Source organism: Nicotiana tabacum, chromosome 17 (assembly GCF_000715075.1).
Source record: "Nicotiana tabacum cultivar K326 chromosome 17, ASM71507v2, whole genome shotgun sequence".
Classification (NCBI taxonomy): domain Eukaryota; kingdom Viridiplantae; phylum Streptophyta; class Magnoliopsida; order Solanales; family Solanaceae; genus Nicotiana; species Nicotiana tabacum.
In genome coordinates this window covers 60152816-60165641 of record NC_134096.1, presented here as the reverse complement: position 1 = coordinate 60165641, position 12826 = coordinate 60152816, and the positions used below count along the sequence as shown (strand labels likewise).

The 12826-nt window shown below is 37.6% G+C and overlaps 1 protein-coding gene across 1 annotated transcript; it reads right to left on the bottom strand.

Moving 5' to 3' along the window:
- Positions 1-4057: 4057 nt before the first annotated feature.
- On the bottom strand, positions 4058-9530 carry LOC107820255 (protein root UVB sensitive 4). Its single transcript, XM_016646517.2, has 11 exons — positions 8808-9530; positions 7711-7857; positions 7365-7511; positions 6486-6548; positions 6307-6383; positions 5882-5987; positions 5657-5759; positions 5407-5558; positions 5264-5329; positions 4846-5039; positions 4058-4302 (listed from the first exon to the last, which is right to left on the bottom strand). Exons 1-11 carry the CDS (start codon positions 9396-9398, stop codon positions 4251-4253), a joined length of 1698 nt encoding a protein of 565 aa, XP_016502003.2. The 5' UTR covers positions 9399-9530; the 3' UTR covers positions 4058-4250.
- Between the last annotated feature and the right edge of the window lie 3296 nt (positions 9531-12826).

Genomic DNA, 12826 nt, shown 5'->3' with positions numbered 1-12826 from the left:
CTCTGCTCTAGACTAATTTTATTGTATGCATGGTTGATGGTGTACTCAAACAAGTGGATATCAACCACCATTGTTAATGGCATCTTTATACTTTGTATATAAAGCTATTATATAAGCTTGCTAAGGTTTGAAGTATGACGACCCATAATTCGATCTTACTTTCAAATATTCTACACTGTAGAGTGGTCCTAGAATGATCAAGTTAAAATGACATTCCTCTGAAGCGTAGTGTTCCGACCAGCATATTTTTCGCCCAAATTCGCCGCCTAAAGGGCTGCCAAACGAGCCAAACTGGGCTGGCAAAGGCCAGAAGGCCTTTGCACATGGAGGCAACAATCTGACAGGCTGTCCGGGCCCTCATAGGGGCTATTTTCCGCCAGCAAAACCAAGTGCTGCGCCGCTAGGTAGGGCCACATCCTGTCTGGAGGAACATGGGAGCAAATCCCGCCAGCAAGAAAGGGATCTCAGCAGCTGGACAAGTCAAATGGCAACAACACTGCCAACATCTTCCAGGAATCCAGCATAGAGCAGTGCATCCCAGGCTGGCCGGTCCCACAGCCAACTTAGTTGCCTGTGGGCATTTTTCTGTATAAATAGGATACATAAGTCTTGTTAGAAGACATATCTTTGTACTTGTATTTCCTTCTTTTGTATATGAGATAAACCCCGAAAATTGGCCTTGGCCTCCCATCTTTGTGTCTTTCATTTCGTTATCCCTCCAACCTTTCAGTTTGGGTGATTGCCTTGGTCCCAAGCACGATTTTGTGCTTGTTTCTTGTTAAGGGCTGAAGCAAGAGTAGTAGTCAAGCTATCTTGCTGCCCTCGCGGAGTCCCCAGAAAACGGGTCCGTGACAAGTGGTATCAGAGCAGAGGTTATCGACCATGGCAACTGATGGAGATATCGCAAATCTAGACAACAATCGTGGCAGAGACGAGTCACCAACAAAGCGGCAGAAACCAAAGAAGAGAGGAACAAGCAAAGTTCGAGATCCCACCATAGTCATAACAAGTGAGGCGCCAGCTTTACCGCCGCCCCCACAACAGGTTAGACTTGGTGAAGATCGTGAGGCTTCCGTCTCAGATCCTTTAAATTTGAGAATGGGTCTCACTGAAGCTAGTTTAGATGCTCTAAACCAGCACATGGGGGAAGTTTTACATAACTTCCAAGCACTTGAGTCTACGACACTAGATGGACTTGACGAAGTCAAAGCGTCAGTAGATCAAGCAAGTATTGAGCACAAGGAAGGACTAACCAACCTTGAGCTTCAGCTGACCGAGGTCTGTATCAGCATTGCACGGGGAGATTGAGCTCCTGAAGAAGCAACTGAAGGCAGTAGAGTTAGCCGGTGGCACTGGTCATGTGACAGTGCGGGAAACCAAGATCGAGGGCCCAAAACCAAGGGAGTTTAAGGGCGAACGAGACGCTCAAGAGGTAGAGAACTTCATCTGGAAGATGGAAGACTACTTTGAGCACCTTTACATCGTTGATGAGGCTGCCAAGATCCGTGCAGCAACGATGTATCTTGCCGAGACCGCCATGCTTTGGTGGAGACGGAAGAAGGCCGACATGGAGAAGGGAACTTGCTCCATCAATAGCTGGGATCAGTTCAAATTCGAACTGAAGCGCCAGTTTTACCCACAAAACGTTGTCAATGAGGCACGTAGGAAGTTGAGAGAGCTCAGGCAAACAACTTCCATAAGTGAGTACGTGAAAGATTTCACGAAACTCATTCTGCAGATTCCAAACTTAGCAAGCGATGACTTGTTATTCACTTTCATCGACGGTCTTCAAGACTGGGCAAGACAGGAATTGCAGCGACGTCAAGTCAAAGACGTCGATGAAGCTATTGCGGTTGCAGAGTTCTTAAATGATTATAGGACGGAACCCACAAAGGCGAGGGACACCAACTTCCAGACGGATAGAGACCATGGATATCAGGATAGGGGCAAACAAGTTGCTGCTCCAGACCGCGATTCCAGAGAACAAGGCAACCAGGCGCCTTGGCGCAATCGATACAACCAAAGGAAGAAAGATGCTGACCCCCCCCAAAGTTGTTACATCTGCAAGGACCCTGGTCATACTTGCAAAGATTGTCCTTCTTTGAAGAAACTCGGCGCCATAATCGTGGCCGAGCGGAAGCTTACAGAGGAAAGATTTCAAGCGGGTGAACAAGCCAGAGAACAACCGCCGCACATAGCCCATCTTGGCAACATGGTACTGGGCGCAGTAGTTGCCGAAAAGCCTGCTTTGAAGCAGGTCGCCCAGGGGAAGCATGACATTGTCAAACTGGTTCACGCTTTAGGCAACGATGTGATTGACAAGGAGCGTCAGTCAGAGGAACCAGGATCACTGTTCGTGGATGCTCAATTAAACGGACAATCAGTCCGCATCATGGTAGATACCGGCGCGACACACAATTTTGTGTCCGAAGCAAAGGCTAAGTCACTTGGCCTTGTGTTCGGTCCTAGCAGTTCTGTACTGAAGACGGTGAACACCAAACCCACCAACGTGAAAGGAATCGCCCGCAATGTGCAGCTCAACTTAGGAGCTTGGCAGGGAAACGTGAGTTTCTTTGTCGCTTCCCTGGACGTGTTTGATCTGGTTCTGGGGCTAGATTATTGGGATGCAGTGAAGGCATTCATCTGCCCATTTCTCAACCAGATTTACATTTATGACCCAAGGGGTCCATGTGTGGTGCAGGCAGTTCGGGTACCACAAGTTGTTAGTTTGCTGTCCGCAATTCAAACCGTAAAAGGCTTCAAGGAGAAGGGAGCACCGGTGTTGGCAGTCGGGACAGGGACTAAGGAGGTCAAGAGGGACAAAGCCTTGACTCCTTCGGAACAACGAGTCCTTAAGGGTAAGGACTTAATTGTGTGGACGAAGCCACCTGCCAAGGGTCCGTACATGGCACCTCCCAAGTTGGGGGAATCAAGGAAGCAACGTGGAAAGCTACATGGGTCGAGGCATGTCAGTCCGTTACAGGCACCTTGTAGGGACAAGGGTGATAAGGAGCGGGGGCAATCCAGGCGACCAACAGTTTTCACAAGTTCTTCGGTCGTCGACAAAAAGGTCGAGACCATTATCAATCATCGGGTGATACAAGGAGTAGGTTGGGGCAATTCAAGCGCCCAATTCCTTGTCCGATGGAAGGGGCAACCAACAGAAGGGGCGACGTGGGAAAAATATGAAGCATTATGGCCGTTCAAAGATCAAGTTCACGACTACTTGAACCATTGTGGCGCCGAGGTCGTCGCCATTTCAAGTGGGGGAGAGTGTTCCGACCAGCATATTTTTCGCCCAAATTCGCCGCCTAAAGGGCTGCCAAACGAGCCAAACTGGGCTGGCAAAGGCCAGAAGGCCTTTGCACATGGAGGCAACAATCTGACAGGCTGTCCGGGCCCTCATAGAGGCTACTTTCCGCCAGCAAAACCAAGTGCTGCGCCGCTAGGTAGGGCCACGTCCTGTCTGGAGGAACATGGGAGCAAATCCCGCCAGCAAGAAAGGGATCTCAGCAGCTGGACAAGTCACATGGCAGCAAGACTGCCAACATCTTCCAGGAATCCAGCATAGAGCAGTGCATCCCAGGCTGGCCGGTCCCACAGCCAACTTAGTTGCCTGTGGGCATTTTTCTGTATAAATAGGATACATAAGTCTTGTTAGAAGACAGATCTTTGTACTTGTATTTCCTTCTTTTGTATATGAGATAAACCCCGAAAATTGGGCTTGGCCTCCCATCTTTGTGTCTTTCATTTCGTTATCCCTCCAACCTTTCAGTTTGTGTGATTGCCTTGGTCCCAAGCACGATTTTGTGCTTGTTTCTTGTTAAGGGCTGAAGCAAGAGTAGTAGTCAAGCTATCTTGCTGCCCTCGCGGAGTCCTCAGAAAACGGGTCCGTGACAGTAGTCCCAAGTTGCGATAAGTTCGAGTCGCCAGAGGCCCAGAGCAGAGAAAAGTGTTTTAAGTTATATTTGTGTTGAATTATGCGCCTCTAATTCAATGTAGTATCAAAGTAGAGGTCTTGAATTATAGTCTACACCATGAAAAGATTTCAATGTGCTTGGCACGAAAAAAGAACTTGACTTGCTTGTATAGAGCGTGTTATGAGACGGTACACAATTTAACATGGTGGTGGGGAGAAATTGTCGCCTGTTTCAGCCACTTCTGTCCTTAGTCTGAAACTCAACATTTCTATCCGTAGCTGCTGACTGAGCTTAAACTCTTCGGTATCATCACGATTCACCTTCTGGGGCTCAGACGAAGAAAGTTCTTGCTCTTTGGTTAAGCATTGCTTCGGGTGATTTCCTTGCAAGGATCAAGAAATAGCTGTAAGTTTTACAAGTTTCTAGTATATAGGATGCAGACAATCATTCATAAATCCATAGTCTCCGTTAGGAGACACCCTTTTCAAAATGTCTATTATTGTTCTTGTTGCTCCTGACTCTTGTTTCAGTTTAAGATTACCAGCTAATCACAATAACGATCTCTCTTCTCGGAAAAAATAGATGAATGAGGAAACAAAAAGTTATGGATAACAAGTTTAACCTTAATCAGATAAATACACAACACGGAGAAAGCCATTCAAAGATTGTACAACACTTAAATCTCTTCTCTTCCCCCCCTCCCTGCTCCAACCCTCGTCTCTCCCCACCTCTGCAGGCAGGAAACTGAACACCAGTGCTAACAGACTTGTACAAGGCAACTCTTTTCATTTGAGGGATGCCAAAAAAATGGATTATATACAAGCACAAGGATCGACAATCTCTGAAAGGACGAAATGCCCTTAGTTTCTTTGACCTTTTATTCACTTTCTTCTACCATAGGCCGAAGAATGACAGCATTGCTTACCATATATAGTGTGCTTGCTCCTGCTTGCTCAAAAGAATATTCTTACATGCCCACCCCAACGACAGCATTTGCTCATACAACAGGCTCATATTTTGTTCTGTTAATCTCATACCATCTTCAACCAGGTTAAACCATTGCTCGAGAACTGCACTGGAACTACCGCAATCTTCTATATCCTTCCGGACATAACTTGCCTGTCGATCACCATAATTACTTATTACTATTAAAGTACCAAAATTGGGTGAAATGACCATTATGAAAAGCTCAAAAATAATTGCTAGACATGTTATTTGAAGTAAAAGCAATGGGTTGCCAGCACTCAGTTAATTTGCAAAAGGAAAATCATCCTCCCACATTACTACCTGATATACTCCATTAATTACTATGAAAGCAAAAAACGTATGTAATAATGTCTTACATGCAATATGCCCCTGATCACATCTGTAGTGCCAGCCCCTTCCCGCAGAGAAAGTAGGACATCATACTGTAATAGCAAAGCAAGAAGAACTGCTTAACAAACACATTGATTACAACTCTTTTTTACTTTTTGGATATACATACCTCCTGATTCCTTTTCGATTCACTAGTCAAGCTCTCCGGGCTCAGGAAATAAAAGTCTTCATTAGTCAAAGATTCCATCGTAGTCGCAGATAGCTTTGCTGTGCAAGGTTTAGGATTTACATAACCAATGCTGATAGACCATGGCTTCCTGCCTGATTAAAGCTGATTAAGAAGCTTTATCGAATAATATAAAGTAGCACCAACCCTAGCAGTGAAGCCTTGTTACAGCAAAATGCAAGTTAGAAATTACCTCTGCTCCAAGATAAGCCAATACCCTCCCGTTTACTCACCTCTGCAGGTGATGGGACAAATCCTTGTTGAATCCATGTGCTTATAATGATCTCAAGCCTATCCTGGCGTTAATGTAAAAACGAGGGATATCAGAATCAACATGTGTAAGATGATTAACATATACACAATAAAGAGCACATCACATATATCTTCTCCTTAAAGCGAATAGAGAATGAAGGCCAACCTTAGTTAATGTTTGCAGATGCACATGCTTTAGTCCTTGATATATACCAAATAGGTCAAGCACTGACAAGATTGGGTACACCACATATGGTAGACCTGCTTGTAAACTTTTACATCATCAAGAAGTCAGGGATCTACATAACAAGAATTAGTACAGAAAAAGTACAAAAAATGTGACAACCGATTCTTTGCTTATATGACCTTATATATAGGAAGGAAATAGTACAAAATATTCATTTCTCATATCACAGTGTAAAAAGGAAATGATAAGAGTCATGCAGTATTAACTGATCCACTTCAAGCACAAAAAAATAGGCTAAATGGAAGGTTCATAAAAGCAAATGGATAGATTCTCTAAATAATTTGAAATCTACAGAGAAAAAAAAAGGATGGCGATAGTTCAGAAATTCAAGTTGGAAAAAGAACCTTGGATTATTAGCAAATAGTATATTTAAGGCTGCAGCAAGTGCAAGACCAAGATTATCGAAGCACACTGTTTGAATCTGAAACATAAACCAACAGTCAGATTGGAACAGTGAAATTAATAGGAATATTAATCATAACACCACAAATCCAGCAATGGCGCAATGAGATATACACAGAACCTGTTCTTTTGCAGAAACCTCACCAAGATTATCGGCAATTGCAAAGCTTCTATGCACGGCCGTCTGTTACATGTCAACAATAAATTCTCGATCAAACCTCAATGGTACTGATAAATCCAGAAGATACTTGTGCTTATTCAGATCACAAAATTTAACACGTGATTTGGCTATTTAAGAAATCACACTTACTGAACATATCCATTCCCCCCCATTAACTGGCAAAGACAAGCAGTTAATAGTGAGTAATGTTATGTTTCACTTGCCTCTTAGAGGAGAAATTCAAGGTCTATAATTGCATAAATTCTCTTCTAGCTGTTATAATTATGCTAAAAACGCTTAACATAAGACAAATTGCTTCTCTCAGATCTCCACCAACTATGAATGTGAATTGGTCATTTGCAGAAGCGATTAGATGTCTAGAGTACTCAACTTCAACTAGTTATATTACCTCAAGTTCAGTTTCAGAAAGCAATTCAACCAAGTGACAAAATTAAGTAGCATCAGTCTTATAATGCCGTAGTTGACTTGGGACCTTAGTAGAAATTTAAGGCCTCTTAAGTGCATACATTTATTAGCCTGTTATTCTGAATATGTCAAAGTAACTTCAGATCTTAATCTTAGCCCTTCACGTAGCAAAGATTTGAAGAAATCAATTATATGTCAAATTGCAGTTGAATTGTTAGAAACTACAAAGGGAATTAAAACATGGTAAACTGCTTGCTGGCAAGAGAAGGGAAAAGGTATTGCTTACGGTCAAACTAGCTTACACGGTACACCTAACGAGGAGCTAAAGCTGGAGAATTAGGGATCAGATCCCAAAAGTGCTACACTTCACATGCATATATATTTAGCATCATATGTTTAGAAGCTGAGACTTACACCAGTTGCCAGGTAACAGGCAAGGCTTATTTGCTTGGCGATGTTGGCAATTGATGCAAGCATCAAAAAGTATTGTGGGAATACAGGAGTCAACAATTCAACTCCAATGCTCAAACTGAAGAGAACAGACGTATAGAACCTTACTCTCTGCAGCCAACACCAAAAAAAGAGGGGGGAAAAAAGTAAGAAACATGCAGATGAAACTCAGCTAGTCTCTTGAGGTAATCTTGCTTAAAATATAAGCATCTTTTCCCAAAAGATAAGAAATGAATTCTGACAATTGAAATCAGAAAATACGCTTTATAAGATGAGTTGCACAAATTATTTCCTGTTAGAAAAGCTATACCTTAAGATTGGTATCAAAAGAAGAGGCTAGGCTAGCAGTGTAGATGCACCTGCTCAACCGTCCAAGACCATCTTTCAGGACCCAATTTAGTGCAGCAGCTGATTGAAATGAACGGGAGTTCCCTATTCCAATTGCCCGCAACATAGCCTGTATATCGTCGTTCACAAAATACAGGCCATTGTCAAGGCAGTTATGTGAGTGATCCGTACCTTAGATGCTAACACACTTAAAAACCTATTGATTGTGCAGGTACACATATATCAAGCGAACTAGTGTACCTTCATAAAGATCATAATGCCAAATTCCACCATTGACCAGTGAACTACTAAAAGACTAATTCTGACATAAAGATCTAATAGCAGAGTCACTTGACCTTATCACTGAGCTCCGATAGAAGAATACAAATTTAATACTAAAGTTTAAAATTATTGTCATATACCAATACACAAGTTTTACAAGTTTATTAGCTGACATATGAATAGTGGTATGAAAATCTAACTTTTACCATATACTAATAATTTACAAGTTAATAGTCGGAATATGAAGATTCAACATCATAATACAAACTTTATTACCGTATACAAATAATATTACAAGTTTGATATCTGGAATACAAAGATTCAATATAAAAATTGAAACTTTTCACTGTATACAACAATTTACAAGTTCAATATCTGAAATATGAAGATTGAATACCAAATTTAAACTCATATACCAAAACTTTACTAGTTAAATAGCTGAAATATGGAAATGCAATATCAAAATCTAACATCTTTACGTATACCAATAGTACAACTTTAATAGGAAATCATTATCAAGATTTGAACTTTTTGCCTTATACCAACAGTATACGAGTTCAATCACTGAAATATGAAGATTCAATGTCAAGATTTGACCTTTTTAACGTGTACCAACAGTTCACGAATTCAATATGAAACATGAAGATTCAATATCAAAATTTGAACTTTTTAACGTGTACCAATAACTTACAAGTCTAATAGCTGAAATATGAACATTCAAAACCAAAAAATGTGGACTTTTCACTGTATAACAATAATTTACAACTTTAATAGCCGAGACATAAAAAAAAAATGAACCTGGGTGGCAAAAACTTGGAGAGCAGAACTGGAAACACGATGAACAAACTTCCACTTCACGTATTCAAGGTAATTACTACTAACTTTCCTTGGAAGAAAAAAATTCCTTATAGCCAAAACACAAATTCTGACCAACTTTTGAACTGTATCTTCAAAATTACAGTAGAAATCAGATAGAGTAAAAGCATTCCCATCAACAGGGACCAATTTTAAGTCATTCCCATCCCAAATATACCTACAAAGATTATCTGAGTTTCGAACCAAGACTGGAAGATAATATGGGACATTGGGTATTTCTTGCTTATTATTCAACTTTTCTTCTCCAAAATTTAATGAAGTTTCTAGAGATTTTGTAACAGCTGGTGGGGTTATGGAGGTTTTGGGGTTATTGGGTATGTCTGTTTTGGGCTTGGGGATGTTGGGTTTGTCTGGAATCCATGAAAAAGAACAGATATTTTTACTTAGCCTTTGTTCTTGAAAGTTTATAGAGGAGTTGAGGTTATTGGCTATGGCTATTTTGGGCGAGGGGATATGGGGATTCCATGAGAAACAAGAACGAACTCTACTGGACGGATACAAGTTGGATTGCATGAAATTTAGTTGAATTCTCAAGAGAATGGCTCTTGAAATTTCAATGGTTTGTGTTTTTAGTTTTTACATTGAGATAGAGAACGGCCAGGGTTCAGTAAACACTTTAGATGACTTCGGTTCTGTTTTCCCCAAAAACTAGAGGGACAATATTGACTTCAGGCAGTACTCGTCTTTGACTATAATTAGACTTTCTTTCGGAAGTAAGTTTTTTTTTTTTAAACTTTATTTTTAATTTTTTAAATTATTAACTATATTTTCTTATTGTATTTTTCATATACTTTTTGCATATGTAAATAAAATTCTTAAGAATTTATACTTAAGTTCATATTGATTCCAAAATTTGAAATAATATTTGTATATTATTTCAATAAGAAAATTTATCATATGCACCGAGTATGAATATTTTCACTATCACAATATGGGGAGTTAATTTTACCAATGATCAAAAAATTTACTCTTGTAATACTAAATTATAAATTTATTTTTTTTAACAGTAAAGTCACTAAACTAACTATTTATAACGTTAAAGTCACAAAATTAATTTTTATTAATAGTATAAGTCACTACATTATGTGTTAATTGTCTAAAAAATACAAATCATTGGAAAATAAAATATTTGGCTCTGAAAATGACATATTATCGCCACATCATCATTTTGCCACAGTCCATGCCACAAGAGAAAATTTTTATCACAAAAATCCACCCTTTTATAATCTATAATTTTAATATAAACAATAAAAAAGGCATAAAAGTTAAAAAGAAACAAAAAGGAAAAAGCACTTCCGGATTAGGGAACGATTCTTGGTTATCGATGTTGACGAGAAGTCGAGAAGCATGCTTTGATAGCTCTTAAACGACATTCATCGCATAATTACAGGCGTAGAAGCGATTTTTTGCTCGATTTGATTTACCAAAATATCAAAAGTTGAGGATTTGTGAAATTATTTAACTAGCATTTGGACCTAGATTTGGTTGAAATTTGAAAATTTGAGTTTTCGAAAAAGAGATGAAAAACGGTTTTTGAAAATTAAAATTGTGTTTGGATATGCATTTTAGTCGAAAAGAATTTGAAATTTTATAAACAACAAACTTCAAAAGCTACTCTAAAGCTGTTTTTGAGATATGAAAATAATTTAAAATTTATAAACAAACAGATAAATGAAAATAAAATTTGAAAAAAAAACTTCTAAATTTTATGGTCAAACGGGGATAGCGTCATATTTCGAGGGAAGTGCACAGTTAGCTACTAATTAGAGTTGTATTTACTCTTAAGTCACTGTTTAATATGTATTTACTCTTCAACGAGTGTTTTAATAAACTTTTACTCGCCCGAACGAAAATACCTCTGTGCTAGACATAGTATCCTTAACTTTATAAGTGTTATGTAAATATTAAGGACAAAATGTTCTGAATTAGCACCTTCTGTTTTAAACTTTAGGACATCCAGTCTTTAACTATCATATGTGCAGTGTAAATGTTAAGGACATGATGTCCTTAACTTCATGAGTACTGTATAAATATTAAGGACATGATGTCCTTAACTTCACGAGTGTTGTGTAAATATTAAGGACAAAGTATCATGTATTTGTACATTTTATTGTTAAACTTTAGGACATCATGTCTTTAATTTCATGAGTGTTGTGTAAATAGTTAAGAAACACCATGTCCTTAATATTTACACAGCACTCATGAAGAAAGAATAAAATCGTCTTTTCGTATTAATTTTAATAAAGTAATAACTATTTTTGCTCAGCATTAAAAATAATAAATAAAAACTAAATACCACGTTAAAAAGTGACTACGCTTCCATTTCTTCTCAGATTTCGGTTGCGGCTTTAATAGTACCCTGGCAAATAGAAGGCCCTAGCAGTTTTGTTTCTCCCGCGAAGTTGAAAAAATAAAAGTTTTACTTTGCACATATGATTTGCAGCAACTCGTTTTCCTTTTCGTTTCTTTTAATTTATATATATTTTTAATAATTTATGTTATTGTGATAAGAAAAATTTACGTGGCAAATGATGATATGGAGATGGCATGTCATTTTCCGGCAAGGGAAATTTAACTTTCCAATAATTTGTGTTTTATGGGCAACTAATCATAATTTAGTAACTTTATTGTTACAAAAATTAGTTCCATAAGTAAAAATAGTTAATTCATTCACTTTATTGTAATAAAAATTTGTTTTATAACTTTAGTGTTACAAAAAATAAGTTTAATATCATGGATGAATTCCAAAATCAGAAGTTAAAATCAGAGATTGTTAGACGCAATTTTGAAAAATTAATGTATTGCGTATTGTATTAGCAGCAACATGATTAGAAGTTAAAATAGTAGTTGAAATTGATAGAATTTTTTTGCATCATAGCTAAGTATTTTAATCGTTGAAATTTGGAAAAGTGATACTGAGTCATATTAACAAGGATAGAAGCGTAGCAAATAATTTAAGGGGTCGTTCTGATCTCCAATAAAATCCAGCATAATTATAATAACGTTAGGTTACTAATTTTCTTTTGTATCATTAATAATACATATATAAGTTATATGTATGGTGCTATTTGAATCTATGTATAATATTAGGAAAGAATGTAGAAAAAGACTGAAGCAGTAGTAATGCATGGATTGATGACAAAATTATCTCCAATAGCAAAGAAACTTCTATTTTGTTTATTAAACACATATTTTAATTATACATTGTACTACAGTAATTTTTAACACATCAAATAAGAAACAAGTTACAACATCCATTGTTGAAGAAGATGATAAAGAGCAGGGGTGTACATGGACCGGGTTAGTTCAGATTTTATCTGTTTGGATTGATTTGGTTTTGTCAGATTTTTCGAATTTTTTTTGTTACATAAATATTATTTCAATCTTACTTTATTAAAGTTATAGATAAAGTTTTAATAAGTGAATATGTTTACTGGAAAAAATAATTTAACAAACATATGACCTATTAAAGTATTCTTATATGAGAATTTATTTTAGTAACACATAATAGTTTATTTTCTTAGTTGTCTAACAATAACTTTTCATTGATATACGCTTTCAAGGTTAACCGAATTTAATAAGTAAACATAAAAATCAATATGATACCGTAATAATGATATGTTCTATGTAATTTTAAATTATCGAAATACCACTTCAAATTCGAAAAAGATACATAAGAAATCTTGACATATGAATATGAAAGAAGAAAGAGACATTGATGCATTTCAATAATACTTAGTAAGGAAGTGATACAATTCACTATTTAAAGTAAAAAAAAATGAATGCACTTAATAGTTCTATTAGATATTAGATCCATGAGAGGATCCCAAATATTTCTAGACATTTTTTAAACAAAATTCTATATAAAGTCATCAAAGTAGATATAAAAAATTATATATTTATATGTCGGTTTGGTTTCGGATTACTCAATACCAAACCAA